At 39.0% G+C, this 14295-nt stretch overlaps 1 protein-coding gene across 1 annotated transcript; it reads right to left on the bottom strand.

Moving 5' to 3' along the window:
• Positions 1–8700: 8700 nt before the first annotated feature.
• DUT (deoxyuridine triphosphatase) lies at positions 8701–14241 on the bottom strand. The gene is made up of 6 exons (XM_026045755.1): positions 14096–14241; positions 13086–13177; positions 11738–11782; positions 10122–10196; positions 9511–9581; positions 8701–8844 (listed from the first exon to the last, which is right to left on the bottom strand). The coding sequence occupies exons 1-6, from the start codon at positions 14239–14241 to the stop codon at positions 8788–8790; spliced, it is 486 nt and encodes a 161-aa protein (XP_025901540.1). The 3' UTR covers positions 8701–8787.
• Between the last annotated feature and the right edge of the window lie 54 nt (positions 14242–14295).

Below are 14295 nucleotides of genomic sequence, written 5' to 3'. Positions count from 1 at the left end.
TGTAGCAGATAAGAGTGCCCTGGAATCCAAGATACCTTTCCAAATCACATGATGCTGTGGAGTTTTCTTCCCACCCTGACTTCCAAAAGATATTAGAGTTTATACCAAAAAGTTGTTCTAGAAGTTAGAGAAGTGCTGTTCCCTCTRAAAATCCCCTAATTTTTACTGGATGAGTTATGAAGCAAAAATGTGATTCTCTGAGTTGTCTGATTAGGCCAGGAGTGCCCAGCGTTGCCCAACAGAAGGTTATTCCTAATGAAGTATTTCTCTTGCATAAAAGAGAACAGATGTGGGCAACCTCATGAGAAAGAGCTGTGACTTGCTGTGAATTGAGTTCCTGTTGTGCAAAACTTCTTTCCCATCTAGAAAGTTGTTCCAGCTGAGTCACAGGCTCCTGCTACCATCATTCTCCCACAAGCTAGAATTGTAGCTTCAGAAATGGGTTGCTGTGGGCTACATTCTACCTTTCTTTTTYCCCCCCTTTCTTTAGATGTTGTATTGACAAAGTAGCTTTAGATTATTGCAAAATGTTGGAAAGCTGACTCCTAGCTGGGGAGCTCTGCTCTGTGGACCAGTGGGAATGCTACACACAGTGATTCTGTCCTAGGCACTGTGGTATATTTCAGAGGAGGATCGAGCTCAGCCACTTTGCCCAAGTTTGGGTGACAAGGGAGACTGCAAATGTTCCTGCTGTACTTTGAAGCACTACTCTAATTYTGTGGGCCTGAGAAGTAACTCCTGTGGAAACAGGGTAAAGGACAGACTGATCTTTGGATCAGTCCAAAGCTGAAGCTAAGAGAAAGTAGGGCTTCTGATCAGCCACTTAGATTGGGTGGAGAATAAGGAAGAAATATTGATAGTGTTTGTTGTTGACTGAAGATGTTTAGATGAATTCCTTCACACTCTAATGGACTAAGGAAGTCTTCAGTCCAAGGCTGGACATGAGAGCTTAGAAATCCAAATAATATCTTGGGTAAACAAAGCATTCAGTAGTTGTGCCCTATGTGTCCTCTGCATGGAAGTAAGGGGAACGCACTGGTCCACTGCAGTTCCTGTACACTGATGCAAGTGTTTCAGGGAATCCTGGTGTTAAGGGACTGGATAAACCCAACTAGCAAGATGGGCCACGTTCCCACCAACATTCCTGYTGCCTGTGACCTCATACGAGTGTTGTTCACTCAGCGATTTTGCTTTATTTCGAGTTCAAAAGCAGATCCTTATTAAATCTTCCAGGAAAGCAACAGCACTGGGGATGTCAACAGGGCCTCCAGCCTCAAAGCTGCAGAATAAAATTATAGATGGAAAAGATGGGTTAGGTCATCTGCTCGAGCCATTTGCCAATGCAGGATTGTTCTCTGCAGTGTGCTGCTTCCCTTCTTTGTCTTCGTCAAGCCAAAGCGGTTTATACAAATTCCCTGGGGAGACTATGACCTAGCTGACTCGTTCTTGCCCTTAGGAATAACTTCAGTTTGATTTTCAGTTTGATTCTGCTCRATACTGAAAGCTTTCTAAGCTTCACTTGAATGGAGAAGAGTGAAGRGCCCTGAGTCTATGACTAGGGGCCCTGTATATACTATCCTGTATCTCAGCTATAATCCTGTATTAATTTTTTTGGTGTACAGATCATATAAGGCTGTTCCCCACCCCACAGCTGTGTCTCTCAGTAATTATTCCTTAGACAGATTTTGTCATCTTTCAGTAGTATGTAGGGCACAAACCTTGGATGATTGTATTTCACTTGGCAAAAGAAAATCAGAATTTGCCCTGAACTAGTGTTTGCAGTGTTCCGCCTGAATCTCCTTTAAAATGTGCCAAAATTCTTTGTCAATTAATGATCTAATGTTCCAGAAACCCGTAAAGAATGTGAGAATTACTTTTTTAGGTGAATTAAAAATACTTAGTAGATGTTCACTAAAGCTAACTCTTAAGATGGCTGCATTTACAGACACAGGACTCATGACAGCTATTGATTTGAAGCTTATAAATGTTTTCATTGAAAACCTTGGGGATTTCCTATAAATTGGTCATAACTTTGACATCTTGATATCTTGCATGGAAATGCTTCTGGCCAAGTACTTTAAAGAGCTTTTCAACGTTGCGTATTGAGACAGGAATAATAGACAGGAATCCAGTTCTAGAAGAGAACAAATATTTCCACACATGCAAAATTTTTTTGAAGACCTATGTCTATAAACTAGTGCAGTTRATTATGGAGATAGTTGCAAAGGAACGTTAGTACTCTCACCACTCTGATGCAGTCCTCAGCCACTGACAGTCACATTTATCATGCAAGGTATTTAAATACTTTTAAAAGCAGGTTGTACAACCAAGAAGGGCTATGATTAATATCTTTGTGCGAGCTGCACTCTCCACAATGAATAAGGCAGARTTCAGAAGAAGTCTTTTTCTGATTGTCACTTTGGCTATGTGGGAGATGAAAACAACAAAAAAAATCTCAGTGCCCAATATATCTTTGCCAGCCACTGGATGTAATTTTCCTTTGTTCAGCATTTGCAAAAGGCTCTATTTGATTCAGTAACAAGTAAGTCTCACTGGGCTGTGTGTGTTTCTAATGCCTGCTGCTATTGCTGGTAGGGTTGTAGTGCAATGTATTTTACTGTAAGTAGCACTAGAAGAGGGAACTTAGTAGATCTATGATAATGTAAGAATGAAGTGTCCCACAGGCTATTAGGATGTCTGTTAGAGGGCTAAACTAGGAGTTGAGCTCCTAATAGTCAGTTTGTAAGCCTTTTTCCTTTTTACCTTTTCTAGAGCTGAAACTATTTCTCCACTATGCAAAAGAAGTAAATGAGCTTCATAGAAGTCTTTCAAGTATCTATTCAATTATTTCTGTGATTGCTTGTTGACTGATGGCTTGCTTAGAAAATACAAGTTTGTCAAATAAGAACACAGAGATCATAAGCAAAGGCATGAGGAAAAAAACAATATCTAGGGAGACCATAACGAATCATAAGATATGGAGAAAGCTTAGGCTTAATTCATATCTATTCTATTTGCACAATCACCATATTTAAAAAACAAAAATCCTGACTTAGGTTAAGACCAACTTACTATTATGATGAACAACCCTACCAAAACCACGCAGCTCTGTGGCTCTGGGGGCATGTGGTGTTGTCCAATAGCTCAAATAGATCGGAAGCTGGAGGAATAGTTCCTGCGATGGACAGGATGTTGCTAACAAACTTGATCATCTCGTTCCTGTGCATTGAGCCAGCAGTGGCATGAAGATGACTCATTGAGACAAGGGGTTGTGGCTTTCCATGAAAGTACCAGCTTAAGTAGACCCTCTCACCCAGCTGTGCTACTACCTTGGCAGCTGCTCAAAACTTCTCGGAATAATTGCAGATGTGTCATTTTAGTTCATGTGGCAATTCTGGCATCACTGATCTTTGGCATGCTTTCTTAACATATATACATAGCTTTAGGAGTATACTTTAGGAGTACAGGATTATAAATCAAAGGCAATTTATTACTACTGTTGTTAGCATAGCTTACAATACTTAAATCAACTTTATCAGCAGAAATGTAATTATATACAAATAGGGGTATCTAGTTAGCAATCATGTGCTGGGGGCCCGCAAGTCTGAAAAATCCCCACTGTTGTGGTAGGCTCTGAACTTTCCAGAAGTGCCCAAGCAGGGCTTTTGTGCTGAGTCTAGGCTGTTCTATAAATGCTAAACATCCAGAAAGGCTTCCACATACAAACCAAATGGAGGTAGGTTCTCCTATGTGGAAGATTCGCAGCTTGGTGGGATCTGCAGTGATGAAAGGTTACCCAGACTTGCCTGTCTTGACTGTTCTCAGCTGGCATTTGGGGAAGTTCTGTGCAACAGTCTAGAGGCTCCGTGCAGGTGGTTGGGCAGGAACACAGTGTATGTCATGTTTCCAGAAGAAACAGAAATGTTTAAAGTCTCAGCTTCTCTTAAAAATTGATAAAAGATGTAGAGTGCTGCACTGGGCAAGGAATGATACCTTGGCAAAAATACCACAATGTTGCTGCCTCCCTGGAGCAGCAGTTCAGCTTTTTACTTGATAGCTGTCTGACAGGCTGGGTTTTTCCAGTTTTTCCTGGAGAACTTTTATTAATTAAATTGATGGGATTAATAATAAAAAAAAAAAAACAAACCCTAAATGCTCACCAAGATGACTCAGCTGTCCTTTCCTCCTCCTCCTCATGTCAATGGAGTACAATGAGCTCTCTGTTGCGGGTTTTTCTGGCTTTGTCACAACTTCCTCCTCTTTTAGTTTTCCCCACATTGTTAATATCTTAATGCAAATTAAGAAGAAAGGTGAGATCAGGATTAAAATTTGATTAGTTTTCTCTTTCTTTCTCTATTTGGTGACTGCCACCAGGCTTTATATTGCTATGGTGCCCTATCAAAAGACAGGATGGGGAGGAGGAAGCCACTTTCTTGCAGTATTTTAATGGCCTGAATGCATGTAATGCTCCTGATGGATAGGCTGCCAGCAGTAATTTTCACATGGAAGTGGAGGGGGAAGGCATGTGAGATAAGGTTTTCACAGCAGGAAACTCAAAGCACCAACAAGAGGGTTTTCCTGCCACCACTCTGCCCAAAGGGAGGGCACCTGTAATGCAGCACTGATCTGAGTGGGAGCTGGCACAAGGGGCAAGGTTGTGGGCAGAGAGGATTAAGGCATGTTAGCAAAACAGCACTGGGTACTAGATGCTGCCCGTCTCTAGACACGGCACGCAGAAACAGCTTACTTGCAAAGGAAGGGGAGAAATATTCATCCAACTAGGACACGGTTATTTTGCCTTGGATATTCCGAGACAACCTTTCGGACTGGCTAGGAATTCATAAACCACAAAATACTCATGTTGAAAGAATCTGGCCCAAGATGCTGCTTCCATGGCTGTTTGCTTTTTCTTTTTCCTTTTACAAAACAAAAACAAACRCTCCTTTGCAGTAATCGATAGTAATCAAAAGAAAACTTTCTTTAGTTCAAGGACAGTGACTTTAAACATTAAGACTAAAAGAAAAAATAGGAGGTTAGTATAAATTCGTGTTTGTTACAAAATCTACTGCATAGATGTTTCTTTAAGGCAATGGTTAGTATTACATTGCGGGATGACTGAAAAATTGAAGTCCGCAGGGAAACAGACAGGTGTGTGCACATAGCTCACACTTATTTCAGCATATTTTATATAATAAAATTTAGTGGGCAATTTCTATGGGTGAGGGCTCTCAAATTACATCATTAATTTATCAGGACTTTATTTGGACGTAGCGAGGGCAAGGTTTTGTTTCTTCCAACAGAGTAGGGGCAAAGCATTATTTTGAATTTCCACAGCTAGTGGAAGGAAGCTTTGGAAAACAACTGCATTAATTCACTTCCTCTTATCCTGCAACATTTAAAAATACAATCATATTCCCTGTCCAGCAGCAGCTCGAAGCTTCCACTTTGCAGAATCAGATTCTTGGGTAGGGATTGCCAAAGAGCTGGCAGTGAGGCAAATGCCATGTGTGCCAATTCTAGAAATCAATAAGACAGTACAGTCTGCCCTATATTTTCAGACAGTTTGTACCTTACATAACTAGGTACAAAATACTCATTTTTATTTCTGATTATTTTCTCTGGAAGTGCAGTCATGTGCAATCAGGTGGAATAAGTGTGCTGATAATTTTTCTTCAGGAACTGTAATGATTAGCAATGTGGACACTTTTCTTTTTAGGCAGAAACCCTGAGGCACTGAAGCAAGCATTCACTCTTCTTGCACTTAAGGTCACAAATTTATGCAAGTCAAAAATGTTAGGCCTGCCAAAAACATCATGCTACGCTCTACCAAATAAAAGGACACTGTTATTCTTACAAGGAAAGGTTTGACAGGACAGGAAATAGGCAGGGTCATAGAAGTTTACTTAATACTGAAACTTAGTTAACCATCTTTAAGCCAAAATACAATAATAATAATAAAAAAAGAGGATGAGTGGGGGGGAAGACAAACACAACAAGGCCTGGCTGTGTACAGGAGTTGTAATCTATATAGAAACTGGAGAGTCTCAACTGAAGCCCCGCATAATTCTCCTGCTACCATATGGCATTTGCCTTTACTGGGTTAATGTGTGTTAAGCAAACCTTAATTTATATTGGGAACTTGCAGCAAAAAGCATCGAATTTGGACAACTCAATGGCGAGTTTACCAAGCTACATGCTAGCTTCATTATAGCACAATCCTTAAGCAAGCTGCATTCCAATGCAGTTGCAACGAAAGGAAGGGGCAGAAGAAGACAGCGAATATGAAAGATAGGAAAAATGTTGCTGTTCGTTACGATTTTCCATTTTTGTTGAAACACAGCAGGAGAGCAAAGCCACAGGCCACTCTACTGCTCTTGCATGCCAGGAGGGATTATGCAAACACTGCAACCACCCAAATCTTATTTAAATTATAGTCATTGTTTTGCACCCCCCCCCCCTTGCTAATGGTTATACTTTTGCCTGCTTTCACTCAAATATTGCTGCATCTTGCTTTCTGCCAACACAGTCCCAATGGGAGTCATCAACTCTTAATTACAGATGAACAGATATTTGAAAAATATCTCTGGGAAACAAAAGTGGAACAGAAAGCAAACTTAAAGTGCCATCTAGTGGCTATTTTATTAAAAACACCTGATAGATTCCCCAAAAATCTGACCATGCAACGGAATACAACTATAGCTGAACTGAAGAAACCTCATTTGAATTTGCATCAACTAATAGAAAAATTACACTTTGGAGAACTCAYGAAACACCTAAAGATCAATTGTATCATTATCTATGTCATTTTTTCTTTAATGGCAAATTGAAGAGCCCAAATGGCAGGAATCTCGGGTATCACCTGTTCTTTCATGATCCTTACCAGCTTATCAGCATATGTAGTCTTTCAACCCATTGTATGTATTCTAGTCTAGACCAGAAAAGAATCCTTTTAGATTTCCAAACAACAGAGGTTAAACTGAAGCCAAGCATTTGTACTCATTAGATCTTACCAGATTCATCTGGGCGTGGAGGTCAGATTTTATCCAACTCAACTTTTAACAAGCCAAGTCTAACTTTGAACTAGTCATTTCTGGAAGAAAGCAGCTAGATCATTGGTTAATAATGCCCTTTTCCTTGCAGGAGGGGAGGAGGAGGAGAAAAAAAAAAAAGCCCTTTTCTGCTCTAGTTGAGAATTCCCAATACTTTATTTCCTCTCTTAAGGTACCACATTCAACTTACTCTATGGAGATTCTGCAAGATCATTTGTTGTAGTTAATTCCTCTGGAGATAACGTGCTCATGCTAGCATGAGGGGTAGTTAAGTCTTGATTAAAATAGCCTTGTCTGAACCTGTTCAGTGGTAACGGAGAAGCCAAACATCACTTTCATTTAAATGCTCAGTGTTATTTGCAAGTAACGAGACACTCTGCATTTGTTTTATAGATGTAAATATGTTTAGTTTCATACATATGTGGAACCATAAGGATGATTCATCAGAGGCCAAATGAATATATCTAGCCACAAATTAGATCTAAGTCTGTTAAAGTCTTCTGTTGGGACAGGACAGGTGCATGTCACACACTGTTAAGCTTGTATAGTTGGACTACTCCTACTGAAACATCACCCTATAAGGGAATTAYGAGAATTTGTTATCCTAGTGCAAGTGGTTGGATTTGTATAGGACCATCTCTGTGTAGAGGTAACTGAGTGCATTTGCATTTTTTTCAGATTYGGTTTCTGTTTCAGACAGACTTATTCTAAGATCCTACTAGCAAAGAGCCTTGCAGTAATGTTCAACTCTTTATGTACTTTTCTAAACAACTTTTGAGAAATGAKGAAAAAGAACTTGGCTGCATCAAGTTTTACAATATACTGTTTAAATGTCTTTACCAAGACACGCTTACTTACTTTATATTGATAGCAAGTAGGAATACCTCCAAAAACCTCCTGTTCTGTTTCTTCCTCATGCAGCCTAACTTCTGAAATACTTTTTTCTATTAAATATTACTCCTTCAGAGCATGGGACACACTGACAGGTCTTTGGGGAAAAACTCGAAGAGGAACATGACAATTGCTCTCATCTTGCCCTTCAGCAAAAAGGATCAACTTCACACACAAGAATCAGTTACTTTAAGACCCATAACGAGTCTTTAGTAAATGGAGCTAGGAAACTATATATGGGGAAGAAATCCACTATTGAGCTCAGCTTTACCAATAAATAAATAGGTGTGATGTACTCCTTGAACACAAGGCTTCTGAAAGCCTGGGTATGGAGATAGGAATTGAGCACAGGGTTATGCTGAGGACAGAAGTGGGGGAGAAAATGCATTGATAGTCAGAGTTGTTACTGTGATTTCTCATTCCRATTTAGAGGTCACATAGTAGGAAACTACATTAATACCTATATTATTGGTGATCTCATATGAAATGGGCTTGGCATGAAATACTAATATATGAAAAAATCATGCTTTCAGATAAATTAAAAAACAAAAACATACCTTTATTTTCAGTCCAGGTGAGGGAAAATCCAATTATTAAGTCATTTTTACATTTATTATAGTATAATCATCACAAACAGTGGTACTTGCTACCAAGGGCCAAATAACTAACAAAAAATCAGGAACTGAACTGTCAAGTCACTTATGTACCTCTTTTTCCCAATGCAAACAATTTTTCTGCTTATAAGAACAGAAAATATGTCTGCATAAATTTGAAACTTTTTAATCTACCCTTGATTTTAAAAGAAAGGTTAGGTAACATAACCATAGAAAGTATTCTGAAAGCATCTTCAGTTCTGTCCAGTAGAACCAAAGCCACCTGCGCCACGTTCTGTATCATCCAAAACCTGAAAGACATCAATTATAAGCTGTTTAGTGTCTTAACTTGCATTAACTTAGTATTTATATACAACAGTCAGAGAAAGAAACATTCTTCTTGTAGCAACAATTATAACTTTTAAAGGTAAACACACTATAGGCACTCACAAAYCTTCTGGCTGTAACTGACTAAAAACTTGAAAAATACTTCCCCTTTCTACCTCCCCTACAGAGACAAATTTTACTCTAATAAGGAAACAACAGCATTAGGCTTCATCTAAAACTAGTGGTTTTTCTTTTTCTTTTTTTAAGAAAGTAAACACATACTACACATCGAGGAGCTGCAGCCAATTTTGAATCTCTCGCATAGAAGTTAAGGAATTACAGCAGCCCCCATGCACCTTMACATTGTTTGAATTTGTACACGCTTCTGTAAGGCAGCTCCTCAGTTGCATATTGTGTAACATGTTTCTGGTAAACACTGAAGTGTTTTTCATATGCATGCACATAGCTTATACCACAAATAGATGTAAGCATTAAATATTTTTATTCTGACAATAACACTATTGTGTTAGAACACTGAAGGCGATTGTAAGGCAATGCATTCATTTACAACATRAATTTCAGCATATACGTATCTTTCTTGAACTCCTAATCCTTGAGAAGAGCAAAAGTAATTCCCTTTAGCAACTTACCTGAACTTCTTCTAGTTCAGGATAGAAGATACGTTCACATATCAGCTGAGCAATCCTATCCCCTTTTTTAACTGAGGAAAAAAGATTGAATTATTATTTCCTTTATAAAAATAAGTGAACAATCAATGCAAAGTTTAGACAATCCTTTTAATACTTGGATACTCCTGAAAAGCTAAGTACTGAAAATTAGCTAAATGGACATTAACTCACAAGAACACAAGCTATATTAAACTTAAACCTGTGTGTTTGCAGAAAATAGTCAAAAGCAAACTACATCTCTATTACTAATTATTTCCTGAGATCCTGAAGTAGCTTAGCTCAAATATTTTCAACTAAAACATCTTTTCTGCTGAGTAACAAAGAAACTTACCACAAAGTTGTACTTCAGTACAGCTTATGAATATAAAGCTTAGCTAAATTTTTCCATGCCTCTGAATTGACTAAGAGTGGAAACTTTTCATGTTGCCTTGACAAGACATTAAGTTTCCATGCCTTTAACTGTAAAAAGAAAACTGTTCTCAGCTAATTATAACTCTTCATCCACTTTAACAACAAAACCCTTATTTCCAATGACATGGGTGAAAATGTGCTTTGCCAAGCTTAACACTTACCTTCAAAAGATTCCTTGCCAAAGTTGAAGAGTACCACACCAACATTTCCCCTGTAATCCTCATCAATAACACCAGCTGTGAGGAAACAGAATTAAGGRGGATAGTTCAGTTTGTGCTACACAAACACATTACAAAGAACAACCKAGTAATCTGGTAATAGCAAAAAATAATTAAGATTCATGCACTTTCTATAATTAATTGTCCATTAATTTGGTGTCTTTGACCTGAGTCAATAGATTGGAAAGTTCAAAGAAATGTGATGGGATGAAAGAGGAAGGTAAGTGTGCTCTCTAGGATTTGAAAATAGTCTTATGATCCAAGATAGAAAAGATTGATAAACACTTCTTGATTGAAATGTGGTCAGCAATATTTAAAATACAAGTCACTTCTATTACTCATTTAGAGGAGAAAAATGTTAATTAAAACACTAATTTTTTTTAAAGCCTAGCCATYGAGTAAATGGTACTTGTAATGATTCAGATGGTTTTCAGACATATTGTCTAGTAGACAGGAATTGTACTTCCCATATGCTTCTGAGGATGAAGRCTTTTCATATGATGGGGAAAGGGACTACTTCTTTCAAATGCGTACTTGGACTTGCAGGTTGTTTGTATTTCAAAAAAAACAATATTTTTGAAGTATTTTATGACAAAAAACATTAGTCTAATGCTATGCTGAAGAACCAAAATACTGCCAAAGCCATAATCTCAAATTACATTAAAGACACAGCAGTGTGAAGATATTGCCAAATTAATTCCCTATCTATGGGAATTGGGTTTCTTTTAAATGAGTTTATATCTACGGAAATATAACCACCATCTGGATTTTGAGGTAAGGCTATACTATTTATACTAGAGAATCTATTATCCTTGGGTTAGGGACCAAACAGCCTCCTTTTTGTACAGGGTCAGAAACTCAGTTTATGCAACTGGGTGTACTGGCAAAATATGTTAGTGGTTTTTTTTTTTTTTTTTTTTTTAAAAAGCTTTTCTCCCTTGGCATTCTGCCTTTCCAGAATACCGAGTTGCAAAAATTGCATACGCTGCTGAGCACGAAAGCGCTTTTCTAAATGACATATGTTGGGTGGAAATCATCTAAGTCATTTTTGGAAAAATCATGCATTGGAACTGGCAGACTGACACACTGTCTTAGCCTGTCAGAAGTTTGGCATGTCACTTGTTGGGAAAGCATCCACACCTAGCAGATGTGAATTCTGAACAGATTCTTGATTGCTCACTAATCTTTTTCCCTCACCCTTTATTTACTCTACAGGTCTTTTGAAAAYGAACTATTACTGAAATAGATACTGTCTCTGCATTGTGATAATATTTATGCAGGACTTTTTAACAGAGGCTCCCATGTGTGGTTTGTAAACTATGAGCTTTTCAAAGAACTGTATGCAGGTTATCCTACTAAATATTTCTCATTTCATTCCAGTATTTTCTAGTTTAGGATTGAAAAGACTACCACAAAGCATATATAGGWTTTATATAACTTTATTATCCTCTTTTTTCTGGCTGTTAATGAAGCTAGTGTTATTTATTTACAAATTACAAGGTGAAATCAATRTACTTTAATCAATACTTTCAAAAATTTCTTAATGATAAAAGTCTTACCACCAACATCAATGAAGTGCTTTGCAGCTAAACCAGAACGTGGTGCTAAAAAAAGAGGAAAAAAAAAAAGAATATGTAATAAACAAGAAAATTTTGCACAATATTTAGAGATTAGATTGCATTCAGCTTCAAGAACACTTCTCAGACTCTTTATAAAACTAATGAATGTTACTCTATGTGCTTTGGTATATACTAAACAGTATCATCTGCTGCAGTTGACAATTTTTAAATCTTCTAAATAAGACCATATTCAGACCATCAAATGCAGAAAGGATTTCTTCCACAGAGGAAGGCTAGAACAGACAAGGACTGTTTAATCTTTTATTTTGGCTGTTACCACTCCTCTGGAATGATCTCAAAAGACTGTTGAAAGTCAACCTGTTCAAGTTACAATAGAAAATAATATTTGGTAAGAAGTTTAAAAAAATTAAACTAAGAATAACAGGTAAACCAAAGGACATGCAGGTCTTTACCTATTTTAGCCTCCTTTAAYAGGGCTGCTAAAATGTCACTCTTTCCCAAATTTTTATTTTGGGATAGGAAAAATGTGTGCTATCTCCCTTTTCGTTCGCACTGCAAGCTCTACTATGTTCTCCCATTGGTGCGGCAGTGCGTTTATTTTGAACAGCATTAAGAATTTATAAATAATTCAGACAATGCACAGAATATTCCCAAATACCTTGCATAGATTCCCTCAGTAACTGGACAAACTTTAATTACACTAGTACTTTYTCTTTAGTTTTTAAACAGTCAGGGGTACATCTGTCATGTGCTATTACTTGTTAAAGGTTTATATGCTCTAGCATATAAGCATATTGGGGCCTGAGGTGCATTCCCTTTCTACAGGTTCAGTTAGCTAAATTAGAGAGTTTAGTTGGGCAAGACCAAAGTTAGCTCCTTCACAGATCAGAAGTAGCACAGATCATCCTAAGCCTTAAGCTGAGTCTAAGCCCTAGAAGGGGGATGTGCTGCAGACCCTGATACCAGTTGTATGTAAGTTATGAGACTTTGTCATTTGATATATACCAAACCTCAAATGTTTTTGACAAGAAATGTCTAGTACCAGACTTAACAAATCACACAGTCATGGGTTTTACTCTGTGTGGAAGAATCTGGAAAGCTTCAGAGCCCATCCAAATGAAAGGATTCTGTCAAACTTCCTACTGTGACTTTACTGTGGGTACAGTGGGTGCAGGTGCTCCCCAGCTTCAAGGAATAAATCTGTGTAACTATATAAAAAATGGAAAGATATGACTAACCTAGGTCACGTGAAACGGCTCTACCTCAACCACAGTTCACAGTTACCAAAACTGTTCTGCTAAAGCCTTTTCACAGTCTGTTTACTTACCTACACGCCCATAGCATCCRGCAGGAAGTGAAATTTGAATATCTGTTTTCACTACCGCCTTCTCCATAGGTGGTATCACACAGTCATAGGCGCTAAATTAAAGAAAACAGGGGTGGGGAAAAAAAAAAAAGCTTTATGTAGAGAGAAAATATATATATATATAAAAAAAACCCAAACTTCTCTGTAACTTAGAAATAAAATTATCCATAATTATTCCTCATGGGATGTAGGGATGACCTACCACAGTATTTATTTAAAAAAAAAAAAAAAAAAAAGAAAGGATCTGCACCAGATCTGGCCTATCTGTAAAATGCAGTCCTATCACAACAGGGATAGCCTATCTTAAGACTTCAGGAGGGTCATTAGAACAGCATAATACTAAGATTGCTATTTTTGCATGTTTTTAACCTGTAAATCAGACAGATTAGTTTAACATGTAATTCTCCATGAGTTCAATGTAGATATGCAATTTTCTGTCCAAAGGCAGAAATTCTAAAAAAGACTGTTCCAATTAAGCTTCCTACAGCAAGTGAACTGTAATCAAAAAAAAATATGAAATAATTTCAGGTAACAACGACTTATTTTTCCTCAGCAAGTTCGTGCATCATTCCCACGGTCTGACTCTGGGCCCTGGGGCTATGTGGCTTTTAAGGGCGGTTTGTAGCTATCCAAATGGAGGTTTAATGCAAGGGAAGCGTGGCAACAGCACAGCGAGCCTGTCTTGATGTTCCAGGCCTGTACCTCGGCCTGGGGTTTCCCAACGGTTGAAAAATACCCGTAGTTTTCCTATGCACTATTAGCCACTGTTATTATGAGTATTATTATTATTCCCAAGTGTGYAGGCCATCCCTGGAAGTAGAGACGTGGGGCAGAGGGAAGCGCGGCGGGGGTCACGGAGCGACGTGCCAGGCCCCGGGAGGGTGCCCGGCCCTGGCCGGGGGGCCGCGGGCTCCGCGCAGCACGGAGCGCGCGGGAGCCGCGCAAGGCGCCGCCGCCCCGGGCCCCCTCACCTGTACAGGTCGTAGCCGGCGGCGCGCGCGGAGCCGCGCGTGGGCGCGCGCGCGTTCTCGGAGAGCCTGGCGAAGCGGAGGCGCTGGGCGGCGCGCGGCCGCTTGCCGGGCGAGGCGGGCTGCGGCTCGCACTCGGAGCAGGGCATGGCTGCGGGGTGGAGGGGGGCCGCGGCTGGGCAGGCAGCGCGCGCGAAGAGCCC

This window comes from Nothoprocta perdicaria, unplaced genomic scaffold, assembly GCF_003342845.1.
Source record: "Nothoprocta perdicaria isolate Ctin4 unplaced genomic scaffold, notPer1 scaffold_41, whole genome shotgun sequence".
Classification (NCBI taxonomy): domain Eukaryota; kingdom Metazoa; phylum Chordata; class Aves; order Tinamiformes; family Tinamidae; genus Nothoprocta; species Nothoprocta perdicaria.
Note: the sequence above shows the minus strand (reverse complement) of the source record. Positions and strands in the feature narration are given on the sequence as shown.